The sequence below is a fragment of the Nestor notabilis genome, unplaced genomic scaffold (genome assembly GCF_000696875.1).
Source record: "Nestor notabilis isolate BGI_N333 unplaced genomic scaffold, ASM69687v1 scaffold8328, whole genome shotgun sequence".
In the NCBI taxonomy this organism is placed as follows: domain Eukaryota; kingdom Metazoa; phylum Chordata; class Aves; order Psittaciformes; family Psittacidae; genus Nestor; species Nestor notabilis.
In genome coordinates, this window is record NW_009941435.1 from 1 (window position 1) to 12107 (window position 12107).

At 40.2% G+C, this 12107-nt stretch overlaps 1 protein-coding gene across 1 annotated transcript; it reads right to left on the bottom strand.

Annotated features, from left to right (window-relative positions):
* Window positions 1-6642: 6642 nt before the first annotated feature.
* LOC104410647 (ubiquitin carboxyl-terminal hydrolase 4-like) lies at window positions 6643-11907 on the bottom strand (the record flags this gene model as incomplete). Its single annotated transcript, XM_010020880.1, is given in 5 exon segments — window positions 6643-6708; window positions 6889-6995; window positions 6998-7027; window positions 8189-8315; window positions 11729-11907. Coding segments are annotated over 5 exon segments (509 nt in total), but the record flags the coding sequence as incomplete, so codon positions are not given.
* Window positions 11908-12107: the final 200 nt, after the last annotated feature.

Genomic DNA, 12107 nt, shown 5'->3' on the forward strand with positions numbered 1-12107 from the left:
AGGTGCAGTGCACTATTACTGCATCCGGAATAGTTATTATTCAATATATGGAATGCGACCAGACTGATAGTGGTAAATTGGACATCACTCAGAATTTAAGCCTAGCTGCACCCAGCCCCTCTAATATCTGAGGACCAGCTGGAACTCACGGGGTTTATTTTCTGCCAAATTCCCTTACCTCTGAACGCAACAGCTGCCATCCAGAGAGGACTTTCAACAGGCTGGAGGATGGATAAACTGCTGCAAAAATATGATTGTGCCCCTTCCCAGGCTGGGAAGGAGTGGGCCCAAAAATTCTGGAAAGATGAAGAGAAAGTAGTGGAATATATTGAACAATGTCAGGCTTTACAAAAGCTCAGAATGGGAAAAGGTAAAAATGTTATTTGTGCGGTGTTAAGTGCCTGTTTATCTTGTGCACAACAAGAAGCTAAGAATACCCCTGCTCCTAACCTGATTTCTGATGTAGAATATGCAACTATGAAATCAGAAAATGAGGTGCTGAAGTCATCATTGGCTTTTCATAAGGAGACAGAAGAAAAACTAGAAACTCGAAATGATGAACTTGTGGGTGAAAATGAAAAATTAGAAGCTCAAAATGAGCAACTTGTGAGTAAAAATGAAAAATCAGAAATTCGGAATGACCAACTTGTGAGTGAAAATGAGAACCTAGGAGTTCAGAATGATCACCTTATATCACAAGCTGATCAACTCAGAGGTGAAAATAAGATCTTGGGATCCCAAGTGGATCAACTGGTGAATCAAAACTATCAATTTAAATTACTATTGGAAAAGGTGAATGGGCTGCTGGATAAAATGCAACCTTCTGCTCCAGTCCAGCAGATTCATAGGTTAATGCGTTACCCAGCTCAAACTGGAAACTTTTAGTCTGACAGTAATAATGATGAGGTGGAAGGGACCCTCATTTCTCAATCGATTCCCTTACAACCTCCGATTAAAACTGAAACTGCTGTCCATAGCGATGAGGAGGTCCACACTGTTGTGCATACCACTCCATGGTCACCAACGGAGTTAATGAGATTAAAGGAAAAATACTCAAGATGGGCAGGAGAGTCTGCGACAGAGTATCTGTGGCGAATTTCTCTTCAGGAAGGAGCCATGATTATGCTAAATGAGGAAGAAGCAGGAGGTCTTTGGGGACCCAGAGTATTTTTAACTACCTTTCCAGGAGATCATCATTATTCCCTAACTGCTCGAGTTGCATATTGGGCAGGTGGTACGGATCCACAGGAGAGAGGGGAACCACTATCAATCCAAACCACAAGCTACGCTGATCTAGCTGAGGCAGTACAGAAAGCAGCTTGTATACAGGCAATGTATAATAGAGATGAGTTGCGGAAATCCCCAATGTCAGCATCTATTGACCCAGACAGATTAAATTCTCTCATTCGTGGTTTCCCTAATTGCCTTAAGACGTTTGTAGTCAATATTCAAGATCACCTACAAGGAACTGAGGCTCCGGGACGCTGAGCTTTCCCCCGCCCCGCTGTTCAAGGCATCCTCTCGGCAGATACTGACCTCGGCAATTGATGCTCCACAAGTGGGCATTTTAAGGGTCAAGATAATCACACTAATAACAGCATGTAAATCCATTTTGTAAAGTTTGAAGGAGGAGTGAATTATCTAGAAGCAAAGAAGGGCAATCTAAAAAGTGCTAGACTTGAAAATGAAACATCTCTGCTAGACATGTTTGATCCTACTGAGAGAACAGAGTAAGATGTTAAGAAAGTAATATGAAGGAAATCTAATAGGGAGAAAAGAAAAGGAGGCCAACAACTTAAGGGATTTCAAACTTTCCAACAGAAGCATCAAGGCAGTGCAGAATCCAGAGTCAGATGGCAACTGAAGAGTACCCAGAAGTACTTCAAGAAAATCCTGTGCAAAATTGTACAAAAAAAGCTAAGAACTATGGAGGAAGATTAAAAGAAAGAAAAAAAAAAGATAAGAAAGTGAAGATAAGCGTCAAGTTGCAGAGCAGAGCAAAGACTACCTACAAAGTTATCAAGGATCTTGAGGGAATTCCTGTTAGAAAATTGGAAAGGATCATGTGAGAAGTAAAGCAAAGAAAGAGAGGCCAACAGCTTTCCAAGAGAGGAGAAAAAAAAAATAGAAATCAAACACACTTGGGGATATAAATTTAAGCATTCTTACAAGTTACTTGTCTACCTGTAATAACCTAAGAAAGATTGAGGACTTATGAAGCACAGCTGCTCCCCCTCATTTCACAGGATGGTCACAAAGGTAACTATGATTCCAGGTGAAAGGTATAGATAGAAGCTAAGAAAAATTGCTTTCCTCTGAAAGCTTCCCTTTTTAAGGGCAGGAAGCTACTGTTAATGACCCCACAACACTGCAGGCTCTCAAGGAAACTGCCTCATTTGCACAGAGATGACAACAAAAGTCTGGATGCAAAGCATTTATCCCCAACACCCCACAAGTGTCTTTTATGGAGCATGCAGACTTTGACTAGTCAAAGCCACCTGCTCCCCACCACTGCCATCTCTCAGAGTATGCAACTTCTGCTCCCTTGGAAATGGAGGCCCCAACACCTTGCTGTGAAGTAAGAGATAAACATTATTTCTTCTTTAAGTTCACGACTTAGAACCTTCCAAAACATTCTGGGCTACTCAGTGGGTTACCACTGAAACTACTCTCAGTTTGCTCTTTGTATCCACAACAGACACTGGACATGAAGGTGCCACGCTCCTGCAACTTTCCTTTGATCACCACTACAATGTTTCTGACAGGGATAAATACATTCAGTTACATTTCATCAACAAAACCTATAGAGGAGTGAAAAAAAGGAAAAAAAATTCATTTTACAGGTTTGCAGATGAGACTGCGTGGTGTAACTGCTCAATCAGTCCTCCTGCTTAAGCATAATATAAGTCTCTCAAGATAACTCCTGTCTGAGTTGATATGTCTTCTAGAAAAATATTCCATTGTGGTTTTAGAATGGCTAGCAACAACCAACCCAGCAGACCACAGGCAAACTGTTCTAGTGACAAATAACCCTTACAGTCAGAAGAAACTTGTGTTTCATTTGCAGCAGGAGTATCTGGCTTCATCATTTGGACATTGGTTTGTGCTCACCTCCATCTGCTGCCTGTAGAGTTCCTCTTCAATTTCTCATATCCTACAGAAGCTTTTAAGCACTAAAATAATCTTTTAAATGTCTCGCTGATAAAATACTTTAACTTCTAAGTCTCCTAGCACAAAAATTTGCTCATTCTTCAACAATTCACTTGGCTCTGAAACCTCTCATTAGTCTACTTTTCAAATCTGTCAACAGCGCCACAGGACATGATCATTCCACATGCAATTTTATCACTGTGCCGGTCATCAAAATCTGCTGATGCACACTACGCATTCACCTACTGAAGCACTGAGGTTTTGGTTGGTTTTGTCTCAAGGCTGCTACAGGAGCTCACATCCAGGAGACTGAACCAGGCCTAGAATCGCATTCCTACAGAACCCAGCATGTATTTCAGGCTCATGTCCTTCATCCCCACGTACACAACTTCATGCTTCACAACACTGATGCACGTTGCCCCCCGTTTGCCAGTTAAAGACAGCAGCAGTTTTACGTCTTGCCACACAACCTTTCAAAACCCACACAAATGGCAAGTGAGAAGAAATCTGGAGACTTGCAGCACAAAGAGGACAAAATTAGATTAATCTAGTCCAGAAACTGTGAAGCCATATGGTTGACAAGAAGAAAAACTGCTAAGCTGAATAGTTTGAAAAAATACTCTAAAAAGCTTTTAAGTGGTTGGAAGACAGAGACAGAAAAAGTGTTTCAATTCAGTTGAAGCTACCTTCAGAGCATACAGCAGAATTAGTCCTCCTTTAAACTACCAGTACAAAAAAAGACCCCATAAAATATTGTGACAAAACATTTTTGTCAAAGCTAGACAAGGCAAGGCTTACATTTAATTGGCAAAGCAGAGGCCATAATGCATTTTCATTCAGGAAGTTCTTACACGCAAAAGCTTCCTTGACTTATCTTACATACTCAACGATACTCCGAAAGCACAGCACCTGCTGCAAACTCAAGCACTTGAAAATCATGTAGTAATATATATAACCCACAAAATATATAACCCAGTTGCTAAAGGGCTCCTCCAAAATTATGAGCACACAAGGAACCAGGAGAAGGACATCAGTTTTAAATGTGAAAGGTCACTTAATTATGGTATTACATACCTACAAAATACGTATCAACCATGAAAGTCTTAGAACTGTACAGTAAATCCTGGCATGTAGTATCACGGAATGTTGTTTCAAGTTGAACAGATGCCTAAATCAGGACAGAGTACTTGAGAAAAGCCAGACGTGTTATACCATATAGCTGAACTAAACAACAGTTCTTCAACACTTTACTGAAGAGAGTACCAAGGGAAGAGGAGAGAAGGTCCACCACGTATACACTGCCATCAGTAAACAGAAGAGCAGGAAGAAAATTACAGCAGCAACCAAAGAACTAAAAGGAATTTTACTGCTGCGCATTGCAAAGGGAGGCAGACAGCTACCAGGCAGATGCTAAATACAACTTCACTCCTGTTTTCAAATGCAATACCTGATGGAAAAGGTTCTGTTATTATAGATCTGACACAATTTCTTGTTCATTTGTGCTAAGAAAATGATACCCAGGATAAAAAGCGTGTTCTAGGACTGAGCTGGAACTCTGCTAGCTCAGGATTTTGTGAGTCTTGTCAGTAACAATCAAAGAGGACCAAGTTCCACAGAGTCATTGACAAAGTCTCCCTTCAGAAACAAAGCATGTCTCCAATTCCAAAATTCCTAGAGTAAGTATAATCCATTCCCTCTTCTGAAACCTTGTCCGGTAGTAAAAAAAGTTTCAAACTACAACAAGAATAAAGTATTTTGTTCCCTAGGGAGCAGCAAACTAACATACAAATATACCATGCAAGGACTGCTGTGATGTTAATAGCATGTTTTCTGTTAAATGCCAGCCAGCTTGATGGCTGGGAAATAGGCTGAAGGCTACCAAACATGTAGAAAAGCTGTTTGCCCTGGCAGGAGCCAGTGCCTCTGGCTAACAGCAAATGGCGGGGGAAAATCCTCACAACAGGGAACTCGCCCACAGTCACCTTGCACACACATACTCTATGAGTAGTGAGTGACATAAACTCCCAGCTTTCCAAGGCCTCTACGTCCTGTTTGGTTTATGGCATCAAAACTCTAAATACACAAACTCTCTCTTAAGCTTTTAGTATTAAAGTGATCCAGCCTAAAGCAAAAAACTCCAAATATAAAGTTTCCCATGGTCTTGGCAAAACAGTATTTTCTCCAGCTAAGGAACAGAATATTAGAGCAAAATGTTTGCCTGAGATAGGATTAAGTATAAGACAAAGCACAAAGGAACAGATAGTCCTACACATATGAATTAATTCTTTCAGCCACCATTATCAGCATCAAGTCAAACAATTTCACAAGTGTTACATTATAATAAGCCAATGTTTATTTCCATGTCATTAGCAAATACTAATCTGCATACCCATAACCATTTCCATCTAAGTATCTCTAAAGGCTAAAGTCTTTACATAGCAGACTAGCTGACAAAAAAGGAAAATACAGGCCTGGGAATGCTACAGGCCTCCTTTTTAGCTTTGTTTCATGCGGAAACAACAGGTTATGATCTGGTCTTGCACAGCTCCCTCTCAGTCAGTGACTGTCAACCAGTACTTGATTATGTACATGGTATAAATGTTTAGATGCTTTTCACACAATACTCTTACCAAAAGTTCATTGCAATATGATGGACATTCTCCTGATCCATTTACCCAGTATTACTTCTCAAATTAGAGAATTGTTTAAAAATAGGTTTCACTGACCTATTTGACCCTTTCTTCATGTTTAACACTAGTAAGATCTTGATCTCAAATGAGAGAACTTGGCAACAGGTTCTGGAAGTTAACCATATCGTACAGAAAAGCATTTTCTTTATCATGGCCTACTCATAGAACTTGGTATGAGCAGTTTCTTTCCACTGCAAGCAACTTCCATTCTACATCATTCACTCTATACATACAATATTTCATCAAGCCACCCTTCTACTCAGCTCTTCTCTAAATTAGAGAGTAGACGTACCTGTGTAGTACTCAGAGGCTTGTATAATTGTATTGGGGGGGGGTGGGGGTGTTCAGTTATTTCAATACACTTTTTAAGGGGGAACTACCAGAACTCTGAGCATTCACTACCAGCAGCTTTGGAAATATACTCCAAGATTCTTTTTGTTCTACAACAGAAGACTTTTTCCTCCACTGTGCAGTTTGCAGAGGCAGCTTTTTAAGCAGACTAACTCAATGTAAATAGCACTTGTGTCTCCTAAGAACCTAGAGGTTCTAAAACTTAAGGTATTTAATCCTTACACAATCTATTTGAAATAGGCTTTAAAACAGAAGACTCTTGCTGAGACAAGAAATCAGCAACAGAACCTTGGAAGAATGTTTATTTTCAAGATTTCCTCTCCTTCAGAATAGCCAAAACAAAGAAATTCACAATAGCCCATGATAACTGGGCTCCCAGAGAGAACAAGTGGTGGCTACAGTCTAGCAAACAAGCTGGACAACAGAACAGAAACATTTAGAACATGCTTGCTTACTTTGCCAGGATGTGCTGTCCAGGCCATGTGCCATCTTCATTTTTCACTTCTATTAGAACAACCTGAAAGAGAGTTCAGGTAATTAAGAAAGGTAACTGCAAGTCTGCTACACATTTGCAACATCGTTAACAAATCACATTTTCAATATTTGCTCGAAGTACATAAAAGCAAGTGAAAAAAAAAACAAACCCAAACCATATTAGAGAAAGCAGTAAATAAGAATCAAAAGTTATGCCCCTTACCTGACCCTGATAGAGCCCTGCATCTTGGACTGTGCTATCCAGCTTGCAGAGCTGCTCGTAAGTGTTACTCATATACCTGTTCCATAACCTAGTTTCCTTCTCAGAATAAACAGTTTTCTCATTTCTTTCTCGATGGTAGCTGTTCAGGAGGGGAAAAAAAAAACAAAAACAAAACCACAAAATTCCTAAAACATGAGTGCTTTTGGGAAAAAAAGCTGGCAAGTCAGACATTCAGCAAGGAGGTACATCATTAATCCTTCCAGATCCTTTGAGTACAAAAAGAATCAAGAAGGTTGTAATTGTTTGTATAGCTTGTCTAATATTTAGTCTGAAAGAATGAAAAACTTCTGTTTTGACTTGCCTGTCAAGCCCTCAAACTAATAATGTTCAAAACACATTGAGAAATCTCTGCCCAAAGGCCAGCTGCTGTGAAACAGCCATCGTTTGAAGGTTCAAGAAGGAAGTGTTCCCAATTACTATTGGCAGGCCATACACCAGCAAACAAACAAAAAAGTATCTTTATGAACATATGACAGCTGACATTCAGTATCTTTACACAGGAAAATACAGCAAAGATACAGAGAGAGAAAAAGAGAGATGGGCCAAATTTCAGGAAAAAGGGTATGAAGAGCCATGAAGATGTCTAAAATATTCATACACTAGGGAAGAAGGAATCATAGGAGAACCAGAGACAGAATTGCTTTACATGAGTGACATGGATATTTCTTAAGGACATGACTTAGTTAGAAACGTACTCCTCAAAGCTCTTAATCACAGCTCCCTGTGTCACACGCAGAATCCCTATGGCTGGAAGAAACTCAGGAGGTTCTTTGTCTAAACACTCAAGGCAGGGTCAACAGTGAATTCAGACCAGGCTGCTTAGGGCTTATCTGATCAGGCATTCAAAACTTGCAAGGCAGGAGATTCCCCCACCCTTCTGGGCCCTGTTCAAATGCCTAACTGTGCTAATAGGGAAAGCATTTGAATTGTATTAATTGGAATCTGTCCTGTTTCAACTTATGACTATTGTCTGTTGCTTTGTGACTCAGTAAATAGCCTGACTCCATGTTCTCAGTAACTTCCTCATAGGTGCTATGAGGACCCCCAAAGCCTTCTCTTTTCCAAGCTAAAAGTAGCTCCCTCAGTCTCTTCTCAGACATCACATGATCCAACTCTGACTATCCTATTGGTACTCATTAGACTTGCTCCAGTTTATCAACACTGTTCTTGTTCTGGACAGCACAAAATATCTCTTGAGGTAGCCTCAGAGCACAGCTTCACGCATCAGAGAACTACTTACCAACAGTATCTGCTTTGCTAAAGTGACAGCTGATTACATTGTCAGGATCGCTGCTCTCACACAGCTTCAGCTCAAGAAGATAAACTTCAACCTTATAGTGCTTCACAAACAGACCATATTCCACTACCTGCAAACAGAAGGCAGATGTGATAAACAAAACAACACAGAGTTAAAATACTGAGCAGTGCTCTGTAAGGTACACCGCCTAAATATTTTAAGTTATAAGAGTCTTGCAAGTCAAGCCATAAACTGAACACTGACTTGCTCCCAAGCCACAACCTCTGTCAGCTCGTTTTGAAGTTTTTATTTTCTAAAACGTAAGAAACCATAGTGCTTTCCTTCCAAAGTGCAAAGTTCCAAAGGTCCATCACCACAGCTGAACTGACAGTGCCAGTAATTACCCACGAAGAATATTTGACCACTCACAGCATTCGGGGGTGTGGAGGGGGGTGGAATAAACTTGTCTCTAGTCTTTGCCTAAGGTTTACATAAAAAAGAAACAAACCTGGAGCACCAGAGCAAAATCCCTTCTATTAGAAGACAGTAAGACAAAGCATTCATTACTTTTCTGCATGATATACAGAATGCACCCCATTAGCCTCTCCTTGCAAAAACAGACAACTCGCCAGAACTCATTTTGATGGCACTGCTTTATTTCAGAGCTGTTCTCGAATCAATTTCACTTTTAAGGGAATACTCCACTAAGTACACCTACCCATTCACTAGCTTTCAGCATATTTATAGAAAAGTATTCTATAAGACCAGACACTTTGCTTTACCTACAGATCACAAAACAAATCATACCAGAGAGAAAAGTACATTTCAGAGGCCAGTTATGAGACAAGTGTGATGTAACTGGAGGAGAAAGGGGGAAAAAAACCCCACACACAAACCAAGAAAAAAAATCCAACAAACCACAGAACACCAAACACCACAGCACAATTCCCTCCACAGTTCCTTGCCTGTGAAACTGAGATCATAATTTATTGAACCATTTGGTGTAATTTTTAAAAGTAATAGTGTTTCAGAAGCATTTGGACCACAGCCTTAATAATCTCCTTTAACTTTTGATCAGCCCTGAAGTGATCAGGCAGTTGGACTAGATGATTCTTGTAGGTCTCTTCCAACTGAAATATTCTGTTCTATTTGAGTGACACCAGACTTGCCATGATCTACATCTGTGTCATGCTTCCCTCTTCTGAGCTTTTATTGGGTTGTATTAGATAGATAAGGTGCTTTAAAGGTAAATCATTAACAAATACATTTGGAAAGACCTTCAGTATTTTGCTGTTACAACAGAAAGTAAAATTCTCCCTCTTTAAACAGCTTCTTGACAAGCAAATCAGTCTTTGTTGTTGTTGTTGTTCTGGGTGGTTTGGGTTTGGGCTTTTTTTTTCTTGTTTGTTTGTTTTTTGAGAAAAATTATGCAAAGGAACCAATTCACAAGTTCCCTATTTCTTTTTCAGAAGGAATTTCATTAAATGGGACATCCTGTTCTCCAGTATTCCACAGCAAGAAAAAAATAAATAAAAACCATATTCAGAATGGAAGAACTCTCTTCAAGAAGTTTCTGATGAGCTCATTGTGTCCATTAGGACAGATAAATGACAGAGTCTCTAATTGCCTGCAGATGTCCTTTAATGAGTATCTGACCAGCTGGCTTGTCCTGTGTCACAGTAAGATGTGTCCACCCTATTGGACAGCAACCTGAGCACAGCACTGAGGAAACACACTGTTCTGCATTTTGCACATTTATGCACTTTGGGACTCTACAGAAGACTGCACAAAATTATGGTTTGAGATCATCAAAAGAAACCTGAACCACAAGTAAATCTAATCTAATCCTCCTGTACTTGTCTCTGATCATCAGACACATAGAGGTGGAAGAAATACCAGCTTGTAGAATTAAAAAGATGCCTGAACACTACTTTCCAAATCCTACTTTTATGGGTATTTTGATGTGTGAATTACAGTTGATCCAGCTTTAGGAAAAGGATTAAAGCATTCAAGGACCACAAGTTTAAGTGCTTTGCTTCCAACACTATCTGGAGAATACTGTAACCAAATACTGGACATGTTCTGCTCAGGTGCACTGCTACAGCTTGTGTGCCCAAACGACCTCTCACTTTATGTTTTAATAAGAGGCTGTAACATCCCACAAACATAATGTTCTGCTATATTTTAACATTGAAATATAAAAATCCACTTTAGTTACTGGGTTAACAATAAACAGGAACTGATACTCTCGTAGCAATTCAAAACTTTAAGAATTTGCTCTTAACTAGGCTGCAATAACTTGGCATCTTACACCTGCAAATCAGCCCCAGCCCTAAACTCTAGCCCCCAATAATTACAGTATTGAATAGTGGCATCTGATACCCCAAGAAAAGGGGACTCACATGGTTAAACCTGTCATCCAAGTGTTTCCCCAACAGCTTCCAAACCCGTTGTCCAACTTCTGAATTTTTCAGAAATGGGAGTGTCTAACAACATGCCAGGCTTTGTGAAAATAACAACACGCTCATGAACAAAAGCTTCCTCACTCAGAGAGGCACTGATCTGCAATGGTTCCAGCTTTCCTTCTCAGTACTGATTTTCCTATTCCTCATTAAATTATCTCTACCGAAACTGCATCTCCTTTACATGCTGTAATTCTTTTCAACTCCCCCCACCCCTGGTTTACATGGGAGTTCTCTCTACTCAGCAGAGTGAACCTGGGACCATTCATGCTTTCTGAAGACATGAGAATTTTTCATTCCATATAATTTCTAGCCCACACTGAGTGACAACATTGCATTAGCACTGACCAGCAGTGGGCCTGCAAGAGAGAGATCTTACATCCTTTTACCTTTCTAGTGACACACTTTCCTGGGCCTTGCATTCCTTGAAGCCACACAACATAACACTACTCAAAACTTAAGCAGTATTAATTCTGTACATTATATCTGCATTATTTACTTGGTGTAGTGATTAATGACTTAATATAGTCACCGCAAAAACCTAAGACTAAAATACAAACAAAAAAAACTTTTACGCATAAGCAAGTATCTGATACATTTCCAAAACTGAAACTTAGATATTTCACTTTCTGGAACAGAATTTGGGAAAACAAGAACTGCCTTAAATTCCAGAGGAAGTCCCTAAGCTGCCAGCATTAAAACACAATCTATACTCCAATGCCTCTTTCTGTCTGCAAATATTGACAACTTTGGTTTTTCAAGAAAGTGCAAATTATTCCATGCAACATAAAACCACTGCGCTAGTTTGAACTGCACTGGTTCAAATAATCATAGTGCAAAAAGTTAACCAGAACAATGTTCACAGTTCTTCCCTCATATAACCCCTCAACTGAGAATCACTGAAAATTCAGGCATTTGAACTGTAACACTGGAAGGTTATTCTTTCAGACAACAAGGCAAAAGGCTCCACAGAGCTGGCGAGGACACTGTCCTAACTCACATCTAGCAAAATAAACACTAAGTTTGGTAGAAATCAGAGAATAAAACCAGGCTGAAGAGAACTGGGCTCATCCATACTTACTTTTCTCACAATAGGCTGCTGATCATCCATGCAGCCATACCACATCACTAGCTTATTCCAGGCTTCCGTTGGAACCAATACATAATCAAGCTCATCAATGAGGTGTTCTTTTAAACTCTGAGTTTCTGGATCTAAAAGGAGACAGACATGAGAAAGCACAGCATCAAACAGAATCCTTTCTTCTCAAGACCTACACACACACTACCCATGACGCTGAGAAATACCAACGCTCCCACGGGCAGGCAGAAACCGCACTAGTCTCCTACTGACAAGGCCGGGATGGCCGCTTGTATCCTCTCGGAACACACGGCTTCAAAAGCGAAACCGCGCGACGAGACGCGTGCACACAGGAGCGACTAACGGGAGCCCGGCCGCGGCC